Source organism: Pelodiscus sinensis, chromosome 9 (assembly GCF_049634645.1).
Source record: "Pelodiscus sinensis isolate JC-2024 chromosome 9, ASM4963464v1, whole genome shotgun sequence".
In the NCBI taxonomy this organism is placed as follows: Eukaryota; Metazoa; Chordata; order Testudines; family Trionychidae; genus Pelodiscus; species Pelodiscus sinensis.
The window spans coordinates 33,719,146-33,740,250 of record NC_134719.1 but is presented as its reverse complement, the minus strand read 5'-3'; the positions used below and the strand labels follow the sequence as shown (position 1 = coordinate 33,740,250).

Sequence of the window (21,105 nt, the reverse complement as noted above, 5' to 3'; positions counted from 1 at the left end):
AGGGATGTAAGTGAGTAGTCAACTACCCAATAAGCCTAGGCTTATTGTGTAGTCAAGTCGATGACTCACATTTCTTCCCTCACTTGCTGCCTCTATCAGAGGCAGCAGGGGGAAGGAACAGGGAGAGAAGCAGGAGCTGGTCCTGGCGGGAGCCGGCTTACATCTCCGCAGTACTGCCCAGCTCCTAGTGTATTTTAAATCATAAAATCACAGCAAGAAGTTACTCACTTGGTGCAGTAATGATGGTTCTTCGAGATGTGTGTCCCTGTGGGTGCTCCACTCAGGTCTCTGCGTCCTCAAGCTGCTGATCGTAGCTTTTTTAGTAAGCAGTGCCTCTCACGCCGTGACTGCGCACCCTGCATCTCAAGTACACACATGGCACAAGCCCCATCTGTTCCTTTTCTACCTGAAGTCTCCTAAAGACTCCAAGCAGAGGGGAGGACAAGAGGGTAGTGGAGCATCCACAGGGGGACACATCTCAAAGAATCATCGTTACTGCAACAGGCGAGTAACTTCTTTTTCATCGAGTGGTGTCTTTGTGGGTGCTCCACCCAGGTGACTCAGTAACAGTACCCACCAGATGGTAGTGGGCACTGGAGTCATTTAAGTAGAGGAAGGAAGGACTGCATCTGCCAGAGATGTGGAGGGATTGGTCCTTTCTGCAGGGCGTAATGCTATGCGAAAGTGTGATGGGAGGACCATATGGCTGCTCTACAAATGTCCACCAATGGTATGTTTAGGAAGGCCGTTGTGGCCATCGCATGCATGGAGTGAGCCCTGAATCTGTGGTGGCTGCTTTCCATGAAATTCATAAGCTTTATGTATGCAGCTGGTAATTCTTTTGGATAGACGTCGTGCCAAGACAGCTGTTCCTGTATGTGGTCCAGATCATGCTACAAAGACCCTATCTAATTTTCTGGTTCCCCATGTTCTCTCCAGGTAGAACTCAATCGCTTGCCTTGCATTTAACGTGTGCAACCTAGCTTCCTTGGAGGAGGTATAAGGTTTAGGAAAATAAGCAGATAAGTAAATGGGTTCATTTAAGTGGAAGTCAGATATGACCTTTGGGAGGAACTTTGGGTGAGGCCTGAGTATACATTTATCCTTGGTAAAGGTAGTGGAAGGTGGGTCTACCCATCTTGCTGATGTTATCACCACTATGAAGGCCATCTCCATGGATGGGTATTGTGGTGATATAGTGGCTAGAGGCTCAAAGGATGGCCTGGTGCGTGTGTCGAGAACCAAGTTCAAGTCCCACGGTGGCACTGGGGGAGGGAGGCAGGTTTGGGCATGTTTTCTGCAGGCCTGTGAGAAATTGCTTCGTTATCAGATGCAAAGAGAGAAGTCATCCACAGGTTCATGGAACACCGTGACCACCGACAGGCGGACCCGGATAGAGCTGATGGAGAAACACGTGTTGCTGAGGTCCATGAAATACTCCAGCATGGTAGGTATAGGGGCAGTATTGGGATGTAAACTGCCTGTCGTGCACCACTGTTGAAAGTGTGTCTGTTTTGGTAGGTGCTTCTCATGGAGGGCCGTCAACTATTCGGACAGGGTCAAACATATCCTACTGAACAGGTAAGTTCTTCATGCTAGAACATGGAGAAGCCATGCCGTGAATTTTAGATTTTTGATGTTCAGATCACATGTCCTGCCGTGGTGCTGCGTCGAGAGGTTCGGCACCGTGGGGAGAGGAATGGGTAGATCTATCGATAGGTAGCGTGGGTATGGGAACCAGGGTTGTCTCGGGCAGGCAGGTGCTATTAAAATTACAGTGGCTTGGTCGGACTGGATCTTGTTGATCACACTGACGAGAAGAGAGATTGATGGAAAGGCATAGAATAGGGGAGCCATCCAGCGGATGGCAAAGTCATTTCCCTCCGACCTCTTGCCCAGTCCTGCACGGGAGCAGAACTTGTGGTATTTGCGGTTAAGCGGTGGTGCAAAATGGTACAGCTGGGAAAGCCCATTTGAAAAAAATGGAGAGGAGAATATTGGTATTGATCTCCCAGTTATGTTGCTCTGAGAAGTGTCTGCTCTGTTTGTTGGCCCTCACGTTCTGCTGTCCCAGTATATACGTGGCAGTTGGAGTTATGTGGTTCCTGATACACCAGTTCCAAAATCTGTTTCTGCACATAGTGAGTGTGATTGGGCACCCCATGTCGGTTGATGTAGAACATAGAGGGTGTGTCGTCTGTGAGGACAAGAATGGTTCTGCCCTTTATCAGGGTAAGGAAATGGGCGCATGCATTGCGAATGGCCCTGAGCTGTTGATATGGAAGTGTCGATCCTGTTGGGATCATGTGGCCTGTATTGACCTTGCACCACAATGGGCGCCCTAGCCCATAAGTGATGTCTGTTATAATTACTGACGGATCTGGGCAGTGGAAAGATATACCAGCAAGTAGGTTGGTTAGAGAAGTCCACCAGTTGAGAGACTGCAGTACTGGCAGAGGAAACATGAGGTGCTTCGTGAGGCTGTCGGATTGGAACATAGGTGGTTGCGAGCCAATGCTGTAGGCAGCGCATGTGTAGCCTCGTGAATAGGATCATGAAGGTTGTGGCTGCCACGTGCTCCAACAATTGGAGGCACGTCCGGACCATGGAAAAGGGAGTATGCTTGGGCCCCCCGAATGAGGTCGCAGATTGCCTTGAATTTTTGTTGTGGCAGATAGGCTCTTGCTGTCATCGAGTCTAGAAGTGCCCCGATAGAATTTATCTTTTGTGGGCTGTATGGTGGACTTTTGTATATTGATAAGCAGACCAAATAGGGAAAAATATTCCCTGGTAGCGGTTGTCATTGTTATGACTTGTTGACAAGGGGAGCCCTTGATAAGGCAATCGTCAAGGTAAGGGAAGATGATGACGTTCTGTCTTCTGAGGAAAGTTCTGACTACGGCTAGTGTCTTTGAGAACACAAGGGGCCGCAGAAAGTCCAAAGGGGAGGACCTTGTATTGGTAATGGTCTTGACCTATGATGAATCTGAGAAATCTCCTGTGGGCTAGGTGGATGGTTACATGAAAATATGCATCTTGAAGGTCAAGGGCTGAAAACCAGTCTCCTTTGTCCAGTGTAGGTATGATAGTTGCCAGGGTCACCAGCCTGAATTGTGTGTTGAGGATGAACTTGTTGAGTTTCCTGAGATCCAGGATTGGTCTCTATCCCCATGTTTTTGGTATGTTAGGAAATAGTTGGAGAAGAACCCTCTTCCTTAATATTCTGTGGGAACAGGTTCTATTGCCCCTAGGATGAGTAACTTTTGCACCTCTGTTCGTATTAGGGGCTTGTGAAATGGGTTCCTGAAGAGGGAGTTAGGGGGCATAGATGTGAAGGGGATTGTGTAACCCAATTTGATAATATCTAGGACCCATTTGTCTGTAGTGATTTGGGCCCACTGTTGGTAGAAGGGTCTTAGGGGTTGATGAAAGGTGGCACTGGAATGCACTGGAACTGTGGGGTGGCCACTCAGACTCCCAACCAAGACTTCAAATGTGGTGTTTGTGTGATTGAGTGGTGGAGGACTGATTTTGCTGCATTCTCCTCCTGTTAGGGCGTTGCTTAGACCTGTTGTCATATAGTTATAATTATAGTCCCTTGGCCTTTGGTAGGGGGTATACTTGTGTTTCTTATTAAGTGGGGTGTACATCTCCAGAGTTGGGGTGTGGTGTGAGTCCTTCATTGAGTGTAGGATCTCCTTAGTCTTAGTGGCAAATAGCTGTTTTCTATCGGGGGGGGGGGGACCTCCACCTTCAATTGCAATTCTTTTGGGACCCAGATGACTGCAGCCATGAGGCCCTATGCATTATGATAGCTGTGGCTCTAGCTGCAGTGTCAGCGACATCCATTGCTGACTGCAGGGCCATTTTTGCTATGGATAAACCCTCCTTAGTGATGGATTGGAGGTGTGGTCTTTTAACATCAGGAAGGTCCTGTAGTTCAGCATAGTTGGCATGATCGTAATTGGCCAGGAAGGCTACATAATTTTATATCCTGAATTGAAGGGTGGCAGAAGAGTACACCTTGTGGCCAAAAGTGTCTAGCTACTTATGCCCTTTGTCGCGGGGGGTAGACTTAAATTGTGGGTTCTTAGCCTTGTGATTAACTGAATCTACAACCAGTGAGTTTGGCTGGGGATGGGAGAAGTCGTTGTCGATATCTTTTACAGGGACAAAATATTTTCTATCCACTCAGCTGTTTGTAGGGGGGAATCATAGAATACTAGGACTGGAAGGGACCTCGAGAGGTCATCGAGTCCAGTCCCCTGCCCCCATTGCAGGACCAAAGACTGTCTAGACCATCCCTGATAGACATTTATCTAACCTACTCTTAAATATCTCCAGAGATGGGGATTCTACAACCTCCCTGGGCAATTTATTCCAGTGTTTAACTACCCTGACAGCTAGAAACTTTTTCCTAATGTTCAACCTAAACCTCCCTTGCTGCAGTTTAAGCCTATTGCTTCTTGTTCTATCCTCAGAGGCCAAGATGAACAAGTTTTCTCCCTCCCCCTTATGACACCCTCTTAGATACCTGAAAACTGCTATCATGTCCCCCCTCAATCTTCTCTTTTCTAAACTAAAACGTAATTTTTTCAGCCTTCTTTCATAGGTCACGTTCTCTAGACCTTTAATCATTCTTGTTGCTCTTCTCTGGACCCTCTCCAATTTCTCTACATCTTTCTTGAAATGCAGTGCCCAGACCTGGACACAATACTCCAACTGAGGCCTAGCCAGCGCAGAGTAGAGCAGAAGAATGACTTCTTGTGTCTTGCTCAAACACACCTGTTAATGCATCCCAGAATCATGTTTGCTTTTTTTGCAACAGCATCACACTGACTCATATTCAGCTTGTGGTCCACTATAACCCCTAGATCCCTTTCTGCCGTACTCCTTCCTAGACAGTCGCTTCCCATTCTGTATGTGTGAAACTGATTGTTCCTTCCTAAGTGGAGCACTTTACATTTGTCTTTATTAAACTTCATCCTGTTTACCTCAGACCATTTCTCCAATTTGTCCAGATCATTTTGAATTATGATCCTATCCTCCAGAGCAGTCGCAACCCCTCCCAGTTTGGTATCATCTGCAAACTTAATAAGCGTACTTTCTATACCAATATCTAAATCTTTGATGAAGATATAGAACAGAGCCAGTCCCAAAACAGACCCCTGTGGAACCCCACTTGTTAGACCTTTCCAGCAGGATTGTGAACCATTAATAACTACTCTCTGAGTACAGTTATCCAGCCAGTTATGCACCCACCTTATAGTAGCCCCATCTAAGTTGTATTTGCCTAGTTTATTGAAAGAATATAATGCGAGACCGTATCAAACACCTTACTAAAGTCTAGGTATACCACATCCACCGCTTCTCCCTTATCCATAAGACTCGTTATCCTATCAAAGAAAGCTATCAGATTGGCTTGACATGATTTATTCTTTACAAATCCAGGCTGGCTGTTCCCTATCATCATGCCACCTTCCAAGTGTTTATAGATGATTTCCTTAATTACGTGCTCCATTATCTTCTCTGGCACAGAAGTTAAGCTAACTGGTCTGTAGTTTCCTGGGTTGTTCTTATTTCCCTTTTTATAAATGGGCACTATATTTGCCCCTTTCCAGTCCTCTGGAATCTCTCTTATCTCCCATGATTTTCCAAAGATGATAGCTAGAAGCTCAGATATCTCCTCTATCAGCTCCTTGAGTATTCTAGGATGCATTTCATCAGGCCTTGGTGACTTGCAGGCATCTAACTTTTCTAGGTGATTTTTAACTTGTTCTTCTTTTATTTTATCTTCTAAACCTCCCCCCTTCCCACTAGCATTCACTGCTAGGCATTCCTTCAGACTTCTCGGTGAAGACCGAAACAAAGAAGTCATTAAGCATCTCTGCCATTTCCAAGTTTCCTGTTACTGTTTCTCCCTCCTCACTGACCAGTGGGCCTAGCCTGTCCTTGGTCTTCCTCTTGCTTCTAATATATTTATAAAAAGTCATCTTGTTTCCCTTTATTCCCGTAGCTAGTTTGAGCTTATTTTGTGCCTTTGCCTTTCTAATCTTGCCTCGGCATTCCTGTGTTTGCCTATATTCATCCTTTGTAATTTGTCCTACTTTCCACTTTGACTCTTTTATGTTTAAATCATGCAAGATCTCGTGGTTGAGCCAAGGCAGTCTTTTGCCATATTTTCTATCTTTCCAACGCAGCGGAATAGCTTGCTTTTGGGCCCTTAATGTCCCTTTGAAAAACTGCCAACTCTCCTCAGTTGTTTTCCCCCCTCAGTCTTGATTCCCATGGGACCTTACCTATCAGCTCTCTGAGCTTACCAAAATCCGCCTTCCCTATTTTGCTGTTCTCCCTTCTACCCTTCCTTAGAATTGTGAAATCTCTGATTTCATGATCACTTTCACCAACTGCCTCCCAGTTTTGCCCTGACCCTCCGTTCTCTCTGTCATTGTAGCCCACGCTCCCTCACATGTCCGACCCATCTCCCAGGTCTCCATGTTCTCCACTTACCTGTGGGCTTTGCTTACCTGTCCCCATCAAACCTAGTTTAAAGCCCTCCTCACTAGGTTAACCACTGTATCCAAATAGGGTCTTCTCCCTCCTCGTAAGGTGAACACCATCTCTGCCCAGCAGTCCTTCCTGGAATAGCATCCCGTGGTTGAGGAAGCCAAAGCCCTCCTGGTGACACCATCCTCGCAGCCAGGCATTCACATCCAGGATGCAGCTGTCTCTGCCCAGGCCCCTACCTTCGACAGGAAGGATCGAAGAGAATACCACCTGTGCTCCAAACTCCTTCACCCATACTCCAAGCCTTGTAGTCACTCTTGATCTGCTCAGTGTCACACCTCGCAGTATCATTTGTGCCCACATGGATGAGTAGCATGGGGTAGTAGACAGAGGGCCGGATAATCCTCGACAATGCCTCCGTAACATCTTGGATACGGGCCTCCGGCAGACAACATACCTCCCGAGATGAAGTGTCAGGGCGACAGATGGGTGCCTCCGTCCCTCTCAGAAGAGAGTCTCCAACCACCACTACTCTAAGTTTCCTATTCGCAGTGGTGGCAGCAGACTTCCCAGCCTTGGGAGTATGAGGCTTCTCCTCCTCCGTTGCAGGGGGTGATAACTCATCTCCTGTATCAAGAAGAGCATAACGGTTTCCTAGTACCACGGCGGGAGGGTTTGGAGCAGGGGTGGAGCAGTGCCTACTGCCAGAAGTAACCAGCTGCCAGCGTCCACCCCGAGCCGTCTCCTCCTCCACCAGCAGTGTGCCCGCAGTCCTGTGTACTGGGACAGCTGTCTCCTCATGAACACGGTCCAGTAATTGCTCATGGATTCGGGTGCTCCTCAACCTAGCCACCTCCTCCTGTAGCTCTCTCACCTGCTGCCTGAGCGATTCCATTAGCAGGCACCTTTCACATTGGATGATCTCCCCAGCCTGGATATCAATAAGCAGGATTTCAAGCCACAGTCCTTGCAAAACCACATCAGGATCTGGGTAGAGGCATCCATGCTCAGGTGCTCTGTCTGGCTACAGGCACAGGTGGAGGAGAGAGAAGCAGTGCTGGCACACGTGTTGTGGGTCTTCCTGACATCTATCAAACTCCCTCTCAAACTCCCCTGTCTGCAGCCCCCTGTCCGCTTTTGCTCCCTGGTCGCTCTGCCTCTGGTTTTTAAAGCCTGCTTGCCTAGGCCAGGCCTGCCCCCTCGTGAGTCACACAGGGGAGGGCTGACCAGATGCAATCAAGAGAGCAATTGAGGGAACAAAGGGTCAGGCACTCAGTCCCAACTGCCACAGCAACTGAAACTGCAGTCACCTGAAATCAGAATTCAACAAACAAAATTCAAACAGTCGAGCAAACTCACTTTCACCAGGTAGCCTCGCGATTGACGGGTTGGTGACCCCAGTTGTAGGGAATGATCTCTATATGTATGCCAGGAAGCCATTGATCCCGATGGAGATGAATGGCATAATGAAAATCTGCTCCTATGCCCGCTGCCATAGTCAGTTCTTGGTGAGAACAGCGTAGAAGAGTGGAGAGCCCTTTCAGGCATCTTAAGGTGCCCCAGGTATAGGACACCACTGAGGAGCACAGTGAGCAAGCTCCTGATCTGAGCCATGTGCCTGGCTGAGGAGATTTTTGTGCAGCACTTTATGTTGCGGTGCTGGAGCATGGTCGGGTGCTGGAGTCCAGTTTGTTGAGGCACTTGTAGGAGGTGGTGGTGGTAACTGACTCAGCTCTCCTGGCTGGTGCAGACTTGTGTTTCTCCACAGTGCCAGAGACTGAGGGCACCAGGGAATGAGAGGCTCTGGACGGTGCTGGTAATGAGCATTCTGGGGAAGCTCTTGAAGCTTGTGAGCCTTTGCAGTGGTAAAGCAGCCATCACTGGTCTTCTGCTGTCCCTGTGTGTCCTCAGGTTTGTCCCATGGAGGTTGTAGGCACTTCTCCCAGAGGAGGTTTTTGAACTGAATTTCATGGTCTTTTGTGGCTCTGACTGTCATGTTCTGACAGTGCAGGCACTTATGTGCCACATGAGTCTCTCCCAGGCATTTAACACAGGAGGCATGGCCATGAGAAATGGGCATTGAGTCTCAGCAAGAGTCGCATCTTTTAAAGCTGGGAGAACCTGGCATGTTGAAGAAAAAAAAGCTGGGGTGGTGACACTTTTTTTATTAAATAAATGAACTTTGAAAATTAGCCTTAACTGACTAAACTAAGTATAGTAATTTTGTTTTTCCTGTCAGGAAGAAGAGCACTGCTCTGACTCCATCTTTGGCTGACGGGGCTTGCACTGCATGTGCACTCAACAAACGGCAGAGGCGCAAGATGCTGGGCCTGCAGGCACAGCATAAGGGGCACTGCTCACTAAAAAATCTCCGATCAATAGCGTGAGGACGCACCAAGACCTGAGTGGAGCACCCACAGGGACACCACTCAATGAAGAAAGTTTGGTTCTGGTGCAAGTCAGGACTGAGTCGGCTGCCTTCTCCTATCGACTAATCAAGTAGTTGATAAAAATTCTATTGACTATTAGATTAGTCAAAACTGCATTTTAACATCCCTAATCAGTATACATGTCTAACAAGTATTTAGTTGCATATACAGATCACAGTTGCCAGCAGGCATCAACTCCAGTACCTTCAGCCACAAAACCAGAGGACCCTCCATGTGAGCTAAAGCAGGGGTGGAGAATCTCACATTCACTTCTAGCAATAGGGTTAGAAACACCACTTGTAAATGAAAACCTTATTACAATTTATTGTTTGTTCATGACAAGAAGCATTTCATGCTCTTGAATTTTCAGATTGTTGTACTGAACTAAACATGTAGCAGCTTCCTTTTAAGCAACTTTACAGACTAACAAGTTTATAAACATTTAGCAAGCTACCACAAGTATTAAAATCATAAATAGCTGTTAAAAATCAAACATCTATCTACTTTATATACTTTCAAATATAAGAAAAAAGAAAACATTAACTTTAGTGAAAAAACTTTCACCAGAGATCTTGTGGGCTCCCATCATGCAAATATTTTACACATGCTTAATTTTATTGACATGAGAGTGTCCATTGATTTCAATGGGAGTACGCTCAGTAAAGTTAAGCATGGGTGTGATCACAGAATTGGTGCATAAGTCCCATTGAAAATCAAATTTTGAAAATTTTTCTGTGTACGGGTTGGACCTCTCTAGTCTGGCACTTTCAGGACCACGCCCATCCCTCCCTCCAGCTTGGTTCCAGCCCCACAGCCACTGGGTTCCATCCCTGCTGTTGAAGGGCTTGGGCTCAGCATGGTGCTGCCAGCCAGCTGGGGCTCTCCAGAGACAGCTCTCCAGCCACCACAGCCCCACTTCTGCCCTGTCCAGCTGAGGGGACAGGGCTCTGTGGCTGCCCCACTATTGATGTGCCCCACCAGGGCTTCCCAGAGACAGGGCTCACAGGCTGCTGGTGGCCTTGTTGCTGCTGCACCCCACTGCTGCCGTGCCAGGGCTCCACGGAGATAGGTCTCTCCAGTCTGAGTTGCCCTGACTGGCTGGGGCTCCCAGGGGCAGGACTCTGTGGCTGCCCTGCTGCAGCTGTGCCAGGATGGGGCTCTGCAGGGATGGGCGCACTGGTCCTGCTGCTTCTCTGCCTGGCTGGGGCTCCCCAGTCTGATGGTAGAGCTCCCCTCCTCTGGACTTGCTGACTAGCTCACATTCCCGGGTGCTGGGTCTTTCTGGTTCAACTTGTACCTAGTTTGAAATGATAATCCTTCATTTTCCTCTCTTAGCGCTAACCAAAAGTTTTAATATTGGGGAAAAAAAAATTCCAAACAACTTTACTGGTAGTAAAATTTTTCACTAAAGTATAATTGTACATGTAGAATGTATTCTTTAATTTAGGTGGATTAAATCTTACATAGACACACTTGGCTAAATTTACTTCAAAACTACAGCAACCTATAGCATGTATTTTGCACTTTAAAACATATGGTCTAACTCAAAACAAGTTGTTTAATAAAAGTATTTCAGTAAGAGTTTAAGAACTTCTGGCAAGGAATTCTCGTTGGAAAAACCTTTATTTGTACTTAAAATTAAACATTAGTATTCCCATTTACTTCTAACAATACTAAAAAGCAATCCATAAAATGTCAGTCATACTAGACTTTGCCAACATTTAACTTCATAAATAGCTTTATACTCTTGAAGTTAATTTTGATGTACCTGAGAAATACAAATTTTAAGCAAATAAATACGCATTTACCTTCTCCAATTTTTTCCTTAATTTTGAATACATTTACAAGCTGTGGAACTGCTTCATAAAGTTTTTCAATATCTTTTTTTACTTCTGTTGGGGAAATAAGGAAAACAGAAAATATTTTGTTTGGTCTTAATTTACTAATTAAACTTCAGGACACAGGTTAATGACAGTGAAATTACATAAAAAGTAATATGAAACAAACCAAAGCTCTGGTTCTGCAGAGACACATCCAGATAGATTTGGAAAACACTCAGGTTTAACTTTGTTTAACTTTATGCACATGAATATGTTTGCAGATTTAGTGCCCAAGACTGTAGAAGAGTGGTTAAGTTTTATTCCAATTAATATGATGCAAGACACCTGACATATTCCTATTAAAATACTGTAAATGGTCAAAAAATGTACAGATGGCTTGAGATTCATGATCCAGATCTCTGTTTAAATTTGGTGGCTCTGATCTACCTTCATGGTAGGGATGTGAATGGTTAACCGGTAAGCATCACCATTATTGGGTGATGCTTATCAGTTATGGTTAACCAGTGGGCTAGAGCAGCCCCCTTCCAATGCGGGGAGGGGTCTGCTCCAGCCCAGCAGGGTCCACAACAGGCAGGACCTGCTTGGGGGAGGGGGAAGCTGGAGCCCTCCCTCCCCCCCATGCCAGTTTTAAGCAGTTAACTGGTTAATAATAATGTTTAAATGGGAAAACATTGATGATGACCTTGCAGCAGTGAAATTTGTTCTCTCCAATTGAGAGAGATGTTAAACTCTGTTCCTCCTGATATAACTGCTAATTGAATGTTAACTGAATACAAACCATATCACACCCCGTTCCCCCATCATGCCCCATCATTGCTGCTACAATATTTTGTTTAAAACTCTTAAATTGCTGCCACTCAGCGGTATGGCCAACCTTAATAGGATCTCAGATTATAGTTCAGAGACTAACATACATATGAAATTAATGTCACCATTTCATAGAAGATTTATCTGCACAGACTGCTGAAAAATTAGTATGTAAGAGGTAAACTTCAAAGAATAAAAGACAAAAGGGAAGTATTAGGAAGGCAAACTCAGACGTATCATCATTGGAGGGCTGTTAAATTTAAAAAAGCCTTGTTAATTAAATTGTATTTTTATACTAAAATCACTAGATGGCATCACAAGAATATTACATTCTGACTGGAAAACTAAGACATTTCATTTAAAGGTTGGGCCCTTTGTCTTTTAGTGTCATCCTTTATCAACTTCTGTAACACCAGTGTTAGACTCTTAAGTCCATATTAGACACCTAGACAAATGGCCTGATGTGTCAAAAGTAGTGAGAACCAAAAACTCATTGGTCCATACTTTTATGGAGTTTGTGGCTAATTACTGCAGCAAGGGTAAAATGTCCCTACAATGGATGTTATGGCATAACCACCATTATCATTCATAAGCTATTTTGTAGGTTTCCAACTCATATGTATTATGCATAGAAGCATAGAAAGCACTGATAAATATGAACAATGAAAATGAATTTATGAATACTCACTCATAACAGAGACTACAATAGGCATATAATAATATCCCAATAAAAAACCCATACATCACCCCAAATGAACAAATTTCACCGCTCCAACTTCAGCAGAAGTCTGAAATGTGACACCTGAATTTTTCCCCTGCTTTCAAGAACCTGAAAACAAATTTTGTTATGTCCTTGTGCAGAAGTAATTGTTATGTGGACCAATATGGAGATATGTGCTGCATCACCTCCATATTGGTGCACATAAAAAAAGATCTGTGGTAGGGGTGCAGATTGAGGGATTTGCAGTGTGGGAGCCCAAGATATTTGGAGTGCAGGAGTTAGCACAAGGGAGGAGGCTGAGGTGGGGGTGTAGGCCAGGTCTAGGTGTAGCACAAGGGAAGAGGCTCCAGTTGGGGTGTAGGATGGGTCTAGGAATTTAGGGTGCAGAAAGTAGGGACGTGAACAACTGGTCAACACACTAGTTGACTAGTCGCTTCCACCCCCTTGATGCCTCTTTCAGAAAGAGGCAGCAAGGGAGGGGGAGAATGGGGGTGCTTCAAAGCAGCAGCGCCAGGTGGATCCTGGGGTCTGCCATTTTTGAAACACCACGTGCAGCCCAGGATCAGCTGGGAGGCTGCAAGCAGCATTTCAAAGTGGCAGCACCACGTGGAACCCGGGTTCACTGAGGACTCCCCCACTGACCCTGGGCACCATACGGTGCTGCTACTTTGAAACGTTGTGAGGAGCATGGGGCTAGCGAGGGACTGCTTGAGTCCCCTGCTGGCCCCGTGCTCCTGCAGCACTTTTGCTTTTGAAGTGTAGCAACAGCCCTGGGGCTGTTACTACACTTCAAAGACGAAAGAGCTCTTATCGACTAATCAAATAGCTGATGCAAATTGCATCAACTATTCGATTAGCCCATTAATCTAAATTTAACATCCCTAGTAGGAATGGACTGAGGGTTGGGTTTGGGGTCTAGGAGAGAGCTAGGGTGTTGGAGTGGGGCTCTGGAGTTGGAATGCAGGAACTGGGAAAAAGTCAGGGTGTAGGAGGGAGTTGATGGTTAGGAGTTGGGGGTACATGGCAGTTACCTGCAGCAGCTCCCATTTGAGGGTGTGTGTGGGGGGGTGCGCGCACACCTCTGCTCACCTGCAGACAATACCTCCTGCAGCTCCAGCTGGCCTCTTACCCGCCATCCTGTCAAAAAGGGCTGGCCTAGAACCCAGAGTCTTTATGCGCTGCAGCCCTGGAAGCCTTTCTTAATCCAGCCCTGCTGCTGGGTCCAGAGGAACATGTCGCTCCCCTAGCTATGGCACTCCCTGCTGAGGGGTCTCCTCCAACCCCAGCAGGTAGCTCCTGCAGCTGGGGGAGAAGGCTCTATCCTGGCAGCTTTGTGGGTAGCAGCCCTGAGCTCCTCATTATTAGGCAACTGTACTGCAAAACATCTTAGAGGAAACCCTGGAAATTCCATTTTAAATAACTTTTAAATAAAATTTTACAACTAGTTGAATTAATATCAAACTGCTTTAAAACTGCTCAAGGCTACTGCCCCCCACACTACGTATTTTACCCAGTCTCCCTCATCTTTTCCCCCCCAATTGCTAAGTCTTTTCTCCTTTTAAAATATGCTCATTAATAGCTGTTACCCGTCCAGCCTTTCCACACTTGTAGCTATACTGCAAAAACAAAATTCATGTTAAATTGAGGGGTTTTTAAGACACTGCCACTAGTTGATATTGGGCAAGTTACAATGCATCAGATCTCTTTTAGAAGAAAAGACATTATCTATTTCACCCTGTAATACTTGTTTTGAAGTGTTTCAGTGACTAGACTGTAAAGAGGGTAAAAAAGCACAAATGATGAATTAAGCAAGGCAGCTAAGCATCCTACCCATTCCTGAATCCTATGAAAGCATGATAAACAGGGGACTTTGTATGGTAGGTATGTTACTAGGGGTTATTCCTTGTCGGTTCTAAAGTAAGAGCTTAATGTTCATGTCAACATTTTTGCTTTGACTAACAGAGCAAACAGCTCAGAAATTTATTCTCTGCTACACCAATGACATAAATTAATGCTTCAAATATTAATAACATAGATCTGCCCCTGTGGTAGAAATGGATAGTAACAAGCAAAAGCTTTTATTAAACAGTTACATAGTATATTAAACACAAGAATTACAACACAATTTGTTTTAACTCTAAGTGTTATTTCTTAATTTTGTTTTATTTGTACCAGGGATGTTAGATATCAGGTAACTGAACAGTTGTGTAACATCATGAAATTCTAGTGGTTACATGACTATTCTATAGTTCCTGGGGATGGAGCCACAGCCAGTGTGCTCCTGGCTTTACTCCGAGGGAGTCCCCTGCAACTCCGCACTGCTGCCTCTGTTGCCACTACAGCAACGCGTGATGACAGATGGGAGATGGTCTGTGAGGAGAGCCAGTTTAAAAACCAGCTCCCTGTGCAGACCAGCTGCCTGCTGCCACACGCTGCTGCCTTGGATACAAAGTCCAAGTTCCCCACTGCAGGAGTCCAAGCTCGCTGCGAACAGAGGCTGCTGGACTCAGCGCGAGCCAGGACCAAGCAGTCCTGGCTCGTGCAGATGCTGTGCCTCTGCATTTTAAATGTAGTAAGAGCCCAGCTCTGCAGAACGATCCTATCAACTAATCGTACAGTCGATACAATTAGCTTGGTAACTGCAGTTTAACATCCTTAGTTTTTGTCATTTTCACAAAAAAAACCCATCAAACTCAATTCTGTTAGGAATCTTGAGACATCTTTAGAAGTTTGATTTTTAAAATTTGCTATCGCAGCACACAAATATTTTCAGATGTTTAATAGAAATTTACCTCTTACATACCAATTTCTCAGCAGCCTATGCAGATTGGTTTTCTATGAAATGGTGATGTTATTAATTATATATGTATGTTAGTCTTTGAACTATAATCTGAAATTCTATTAGGGGTTGGCCACATTGCTGATTGGCAGCAATGTAAGGCTGTGTCTCCATTGGGAAGATATTGCGCAAAAGCAAACGCATTTGCGCAAAATCTTGCTGCCTGTCTACACTGGCCGTGAGTATTTGCGCAAGAACACTGATATTCTACTGTATGAAATCAGTGTTTCTTGCGCAAATACTCTGACACTCCTGCTTAGGGATAAGTCTTCTTGCGCAAGAGGCCAGTGTAGACAGGTAACATCAATTTCTTGCGCAAGAAAGTCCGATGGCTAAAATGGCCATCGGAGCTTTCTTGCACAAGAGAGCGTCTACACTGGCACGGATGCTTTTGCGCAAAAGCAAATCTTTTGTGCAAAGGCACATGCCAGTATAGACACTCTTGCACAAATACTTTTAACGGAAAAACTTTTCCATTAAAAGTATTTGCGCAAAATTATGCCAGTGTTGACGCAGCCTAAGAGTTTTAAACAAAACATTGTAGCAGCACATACATTATAGAGCATGATAGAGGGGGCAATATTGTTTGCATTCAGTTGATATTCAATTAGTTATGTCAGGAGGAGCAGAATTTAACATCCCTCTCAATTGGGGTGTTCCAATTTAAACATTATTACAACCGCTTAACCGCTACAATCAGAGCCTAATGGGTACCAATGCCCTTCTAAACAAATGTTAGTGAGATAATCCATTCAATCAGCTTGATTTCAGCCAGAGTCTGTGCCAGCTTCCATTGGCAGAATTCTGTCAAGGCACAGGACACTCCACCAGATGATCTGAAGCTTGATGTCACAGATACCAAAGTGGCTGGCATTAATCCAAGAGGCAGTGTGGTCAGAACGCTTAGAGAATGCACTAATTCAACACAACACTTGCTGTTGGGGATCCTGCAGAGATGTGGGAACAAATTATGGCTGCCCCAGTAGTTGCAACCACCTGTCTTCTCCTGGGGGTGGGATGGAACTTCCCCCATTGCTGCAAGAGAATGACTGTGCAAGGCTATTGATGATGTCTGACTTCTAGTTCTCAAGATCAAATCCTGCCCAAAATAGCAGTGACCTGACATCACCACCATTACAGTTACAGGGAATAACTTGGTGGCTAATTCCAATTTTAGTACTTTCACAAACTCCAAACATACCATCATAAATGACACCCAGAGACGCTAGCAATTGGGAATGGGAATGAAAATTCAGCTACCGTCTCACCATCTGAAGGACAAGGCTGAGACACATCCTGAAGTACAATAGAGAAGTAGCACCGTGTCCCTTGTCTTTAGCTAGATAACTTTGATCTTAAGGGCTTTCAATATGGAAGTCCTCACAAATATTATCTTTTCCTTATATATTAAGGAAAATAGCTCTCTTAGGACATAATTTTAGAATATATTGTTATAAAATTAACAAATTTCATAGTAGTATTATTTTACTATTCACAGATCCTATTGGAATACTGCTGCTGCTGCATATGGTGCAGAAATAAGCCTGAAACTATCAATTCAAAGCTCCTGAAAGCTATGGGGTTTTTTTTTTAATGCTTTTCCTTTCATAACTTATTACATGTATTCTTTGTGTAACAAGACCTTATCCAACAATAGTGAAAAGTCTCAAGTCAATGGGATGGGAAAGAGAAACACAGCAACAAAAATTTTTTATCATCAGCCTCTACTGTAAAATACATACCTGACAACTTGCTGTTCTTTTCATGTTTCCTATAGAAATTTTCAGCCTGCAGCGGAGGCTGTTCATCCTGAAGAGCCTTCAAGGATGATTCCATCACAAAACTAACAAAAGTAAAATACAAGGGCTTAAGGACAATGACTCCTATGATCTAGGAAGAGAATGCCTAGGCCTACTTGCTCCCACTCTCCTAACCAACCTAACAAGACAGAGAGAGGACATTAGGGTTGGGAAGTCCCTTACCACTAACTGAAAGTGAAATCCCTCCCACATCCCCAGAAAGCAAGAGATTTAACATGAATCAAATCCTCATCAACAGCAAGAGGGGAGGCTAAGCAAGCAAATCATTACCTTCCATCCCCAGAGTGTTTCTTCACTAACACATAGCATCATCCTACTCCCAAATCCTGCTGTAGAGAGAAAATGCCTTGATTTGAACGTGGATGATTAGCCTGTGTCACCACCTGAACTGATAACTCTACACTGCTCTTTGTAACCTGCTAGATCAAATGAGTCTGTCTGTCAGGCTGGGAACCTCCCTCCCGCTGCAACATAGACAACCCCTGAATGCCTGGTTCAAAGTCTCACAAAAAAGCTGGGGAAGAGGAGAGACTTAAATCCAATCCTAGGTAAGGCCCTAACCTAGGGGTGGGCAAAAGGGTCTCCATGGGCTGGATCTAGCCTGCCAAGTGGGTTGATCGGCCCAAGGAGGCCCTGCCACTCCCCCTACCTCAGGCCAATTAGGGCTTATGAGTAGAGGGGAAGCACACAAAGTTTCCTCTGCCCTTGAGCGTGCAGTGCTTAGAAGCACCACATGCTCCTGGCAGGGCGGGAGGAGACTGTGTGGGTTCCCCCACCCACACACCTTAATTGGCCTGGAGATGGGGGGAGCACACAAAGTTTACTCTGTCCTGCCCCCACCTTGCGAGAAGCATGTGGCACTTAGATGCGCCATGCACTCCAGGCAGGGCAGGAAGAGACTTTGTGCACTCCCCATCCGCCCCCAAGCCCTGGTTGGCCTGGAGGCAGTGGGGGGAGCATGTGAAGTCTCCTCCCACCACTGGGGCACCTAGGGGGAACCTATTGAGGGAGGAGGCAAAGACTTCACGTGCTTCCTTTCCCCAAGACCAATCATTGTCTATGGGTGGAGAAGCAGGCAAGTATCCTGGCCCTGCCGGGGCAGACCAGGGTCATTTCAAACATTTCTGAGGTGGCCCCCGGCAAAAAGTGATTGCCCACCCCTAGACTAGAGGGTCATAGAGTAGCTCCAACAGTACTCAATTACTTTGTTAAACATCCAAGAGTTATTTGGCGCTGCAGTGTTGCTACCTGCTGTACACAATCTGGCTGTGAAAGCTGAGGGCTGCGTAGTAGGACAGGATGCATGGCACAGCACAGCAATCTGGTGGCAGAGACACACAGCATGCTTTTGCCAAACATTTGGAACCACCTAGTGTGGAAATGATCAATGCAGAATGCTTTCAGAATTCATAGGAAACCCAGGTAATTAAGATCATTTGCTGGTCAGTACTGCATGGCAGCAGCTGAACAAACACTTACTATCCAAAATGCCTGAATGGTGATTTGGATTGCATGTAGGTTAAATTTGTTGCTGTCCTTGAACATTTCTACATGTGTTTCCAGCCTTGTGAGCACGTTATTGGTGTACGATTTTGGCATCCCCCGCTGAGGTTTAGTATTTTATCAGCACTAGTCTGCAGCTAAGATTGCGATCAAGATTTATTTGGTCATGCTTTTTTTGGCCTTGGAAAGGCATGGATGTTCAGAAACTCATTTCCTCCTCATGAGACTGTGTTTAAAAAAGCTGCTAGTATGAAGCTACTGCTGTTGAAATAACATGGGATTTTTAACATGGGATTTTTAAATAAATCTGGATAGTAGTACAACCTGTAGGTAGGAAAAGGGGGAAGGTAGGATTTTGAAGTGATTGGAAGGTGGTTTTTTAAAATCTTTTAATATATTATATACCATTAATTCATAGATACTTATCTTTGGCTGTGGCAATGATACTGTAACTATTTATTAGGATGACAGTTACATTATACAAATTATGATGACTACCATCATGTAAACTTTTGAATAAACGTATACCTCTGCTTAATAATCTCATTTTTAATTGCCTTGTTCTTACTAATGCTCATTCCCCCCCATCACAAGTATATCAGAATAAGTCATTATTTTTAAGGTACTGCTTGTATAGCTTAGCTTGTGATATAAACACTAAATTCATTAGCAGCATGCCTCCTGACATGCTGCTGCATGTCTCTACTTAGGAGGTGGATGGGGTAGAAATTTCCTTTGTGTGCCCGCACAAGCGCGCAGCTTAGAGAGAACTATGCCCACTGGGCCGCCAGCTGGGCATTCCTACAGTAAGCACCTCCTGGCCAGAAACTGCACTTGGCACCCCCTCCTACATACTCCTGCTTCCAGCCCTGATTCATCTAATCTTAGCTTCTCTTCCCACTTTGTCCCTCCTACTCTTTCCTCCCCGAGCAGCTTGTCGCAGTTCTCTGGTTCCTCATCATGTATCTCCTCACCTTCTGTCCCACATGTTCTCAGTCCCCTTCTACCTGACCCAGTGCCCCCTCCTTTAATGCCTCAATCTTCTCCTCACCCCCTGGTCCAGATGCATTTGAATTCAAATCATGCAGCTTCCTCATCCAGTGGGGAGGGATGTCATTCAAAGTTGAAGAGAGGATTTTCTTCCTGCTCTCTGTTGAAACGCTCTAACTGGCATGGCTTGCAGCAGCCAAGAGTTGCAATTGCAGGGAAGTCCTGCTCACCATGAACTGGAGCATGTCTGGTACAGATGAGAACTTCAGGGAATGTAGGTGGTAAAATCTTAGGTATCTCTACTGACTGGTACAAACTGAAATTTTTTTCAAAATGCTTATTCCTTGACCAAATTTGGACAGACTTTCATTGAGAGAGCAAAAGGCACATATCCCTGATAAAAAGGCCATTCCATGCTAGATTTCATGGTCTGCTCTAAACTATAAAGACACTACAAATTTAAGTCACCAAAAATTTTTAACATGCAGAAAATAATGCATCTTTCTGTTAGTCTTAATCTTGCTTTTAGAAATGGCTGAACTGTATTAGTTGGAATTGTCCAGAAAACTTAATCCTGAGGCAAACACCCGGCATGGAAAATATCAGCTCAAACCATTAAAATTTGGCAAAAATATAAACAGCTGAAAACAGGGTCTTACAATAGAAGAATCAGGCAATCTTACGAATAGGTGAGCCTAGTACATGGGATGAGGTCATTCCAAGAATTTGGTAAGTGGTCAGAGGCTGCAATTTTCTAGGATATTGATGGAAGGGCTGCAGGGTCTGGAATGAAGTTTGGGTACAGGAGAGAGCTCTGAGTTGGGTATTGGGGTGCAGGAAATGCTAGGGGGGTCTGGTAGAGAGTTTGGATTCAGGAAGTGGTCCTGCCATGGGCTGGGTGCAGGGGGGGGTTCTGACCTGGGGCAGGGAATCAAGTTTAGTGCAGGAGGGTTGTAACCTAGAGCAGATCAAGTGCCAGTAAAAAGGAAACGAACTGGTAGGGCAAGAAAATTGAGAACAAGGAGCTGTTGGGGGGAAAACTGGAACCAGACACACAAGGAGACAGAGTTGTGGGGGAAGGGTGAGACTAAACTTTTCTGAGTAAGGAGACTGGGGATAAGAGACTATGACCATCAGTAAGGAGAATGGGACTAAGATGGATTATAGGTGGAGGATAGACAAGGCTGGGACAGGCAGAAGCTGAATGCAATGGGCATAAGGGATCAAATTTGGAGGGAATGAGCAGAAGAGGCTGGGCCCACTGCTTGCTAGAGTACACTGCCCTCAAGAGCCTGGAATGGAATCCAGGATTCCAGAGTGCCATTATTCCTTTGCTGTCAACAAATATCTGTGAAATGATATTGCAGTTTCCCATCCTCATCTAGGATTGCTTCAAATAGTGAAGAACAAACTAAGGTAATTTCCTTATTTAACAGCATACAAAACTATGCATAGATTTACATGTAAAGAATAGTACTGAGATTGCAAAACCAAGGGCTCAAAAGTTAGAAAAAACAAATTAAGATTATGGACCCTACCTTAATTGGGCAGTTCTGCATATGCATTATAATATAGTTTCTCTTAGAAAGAGATCATGTAAATAAAAATAGACTACGTGGGTACATCTCCACTGCAGAGCTATTATGCT

The 21,105-nt window shown here is 45.0% G+C and overlaps 1 protein-coding gene and 1 long non-coding RNA gene across 10 annotated transcripts in view; both read right to left on the bottom strand.

Moving 5' to 3' along the window:
- CDC7 (cell division cycle 7) overlaps positions 1-21,105 on the bottom strand; it is a 69,030-nt gene that overhangs the window by 27,245 nt on the left and 20,680 nt on the right. For 8 of the 9 annotated variants that reach the window (XM_075936509.1, XM_075936512.1, XM_075936504.1 and 5 more), the window contains exons 2-3: positions 16,887-16,987; positions 10,745-10,828 (exon numbers count right to left, since the gene is read on the bottom strand). In XM_075936509.1, the coding sequence (XP_075792624.1) occupies positions 10,745-10,828; positions 16,887-16,980 (178 nt within the window). In that variant the 5' untranslated portion in view covers positions 16,981-16,987. Of the gene's footprint in view, positions 1-10,744; positions 10,829-16,886; positions 16,988-20,995; positions 21,098-21,105 lie in introns of those variants that run through there. The other variant, XM_075936508.1, reaches the window with a different exon arrangement.
- LOC142830581 (uncharacterized) lies at positions 4,206-8,750 on the bottom strand. Its single transcript, XR_012905953.1, has 2 exons — positions 6,965-8,750; positions 4,206-6,746 (listed from the first exon to the last, which is right to left on the bottom strand). It is a non-coding gene; the product is annotated as an uncharacterized LOC142830581 (long non-coding RNA).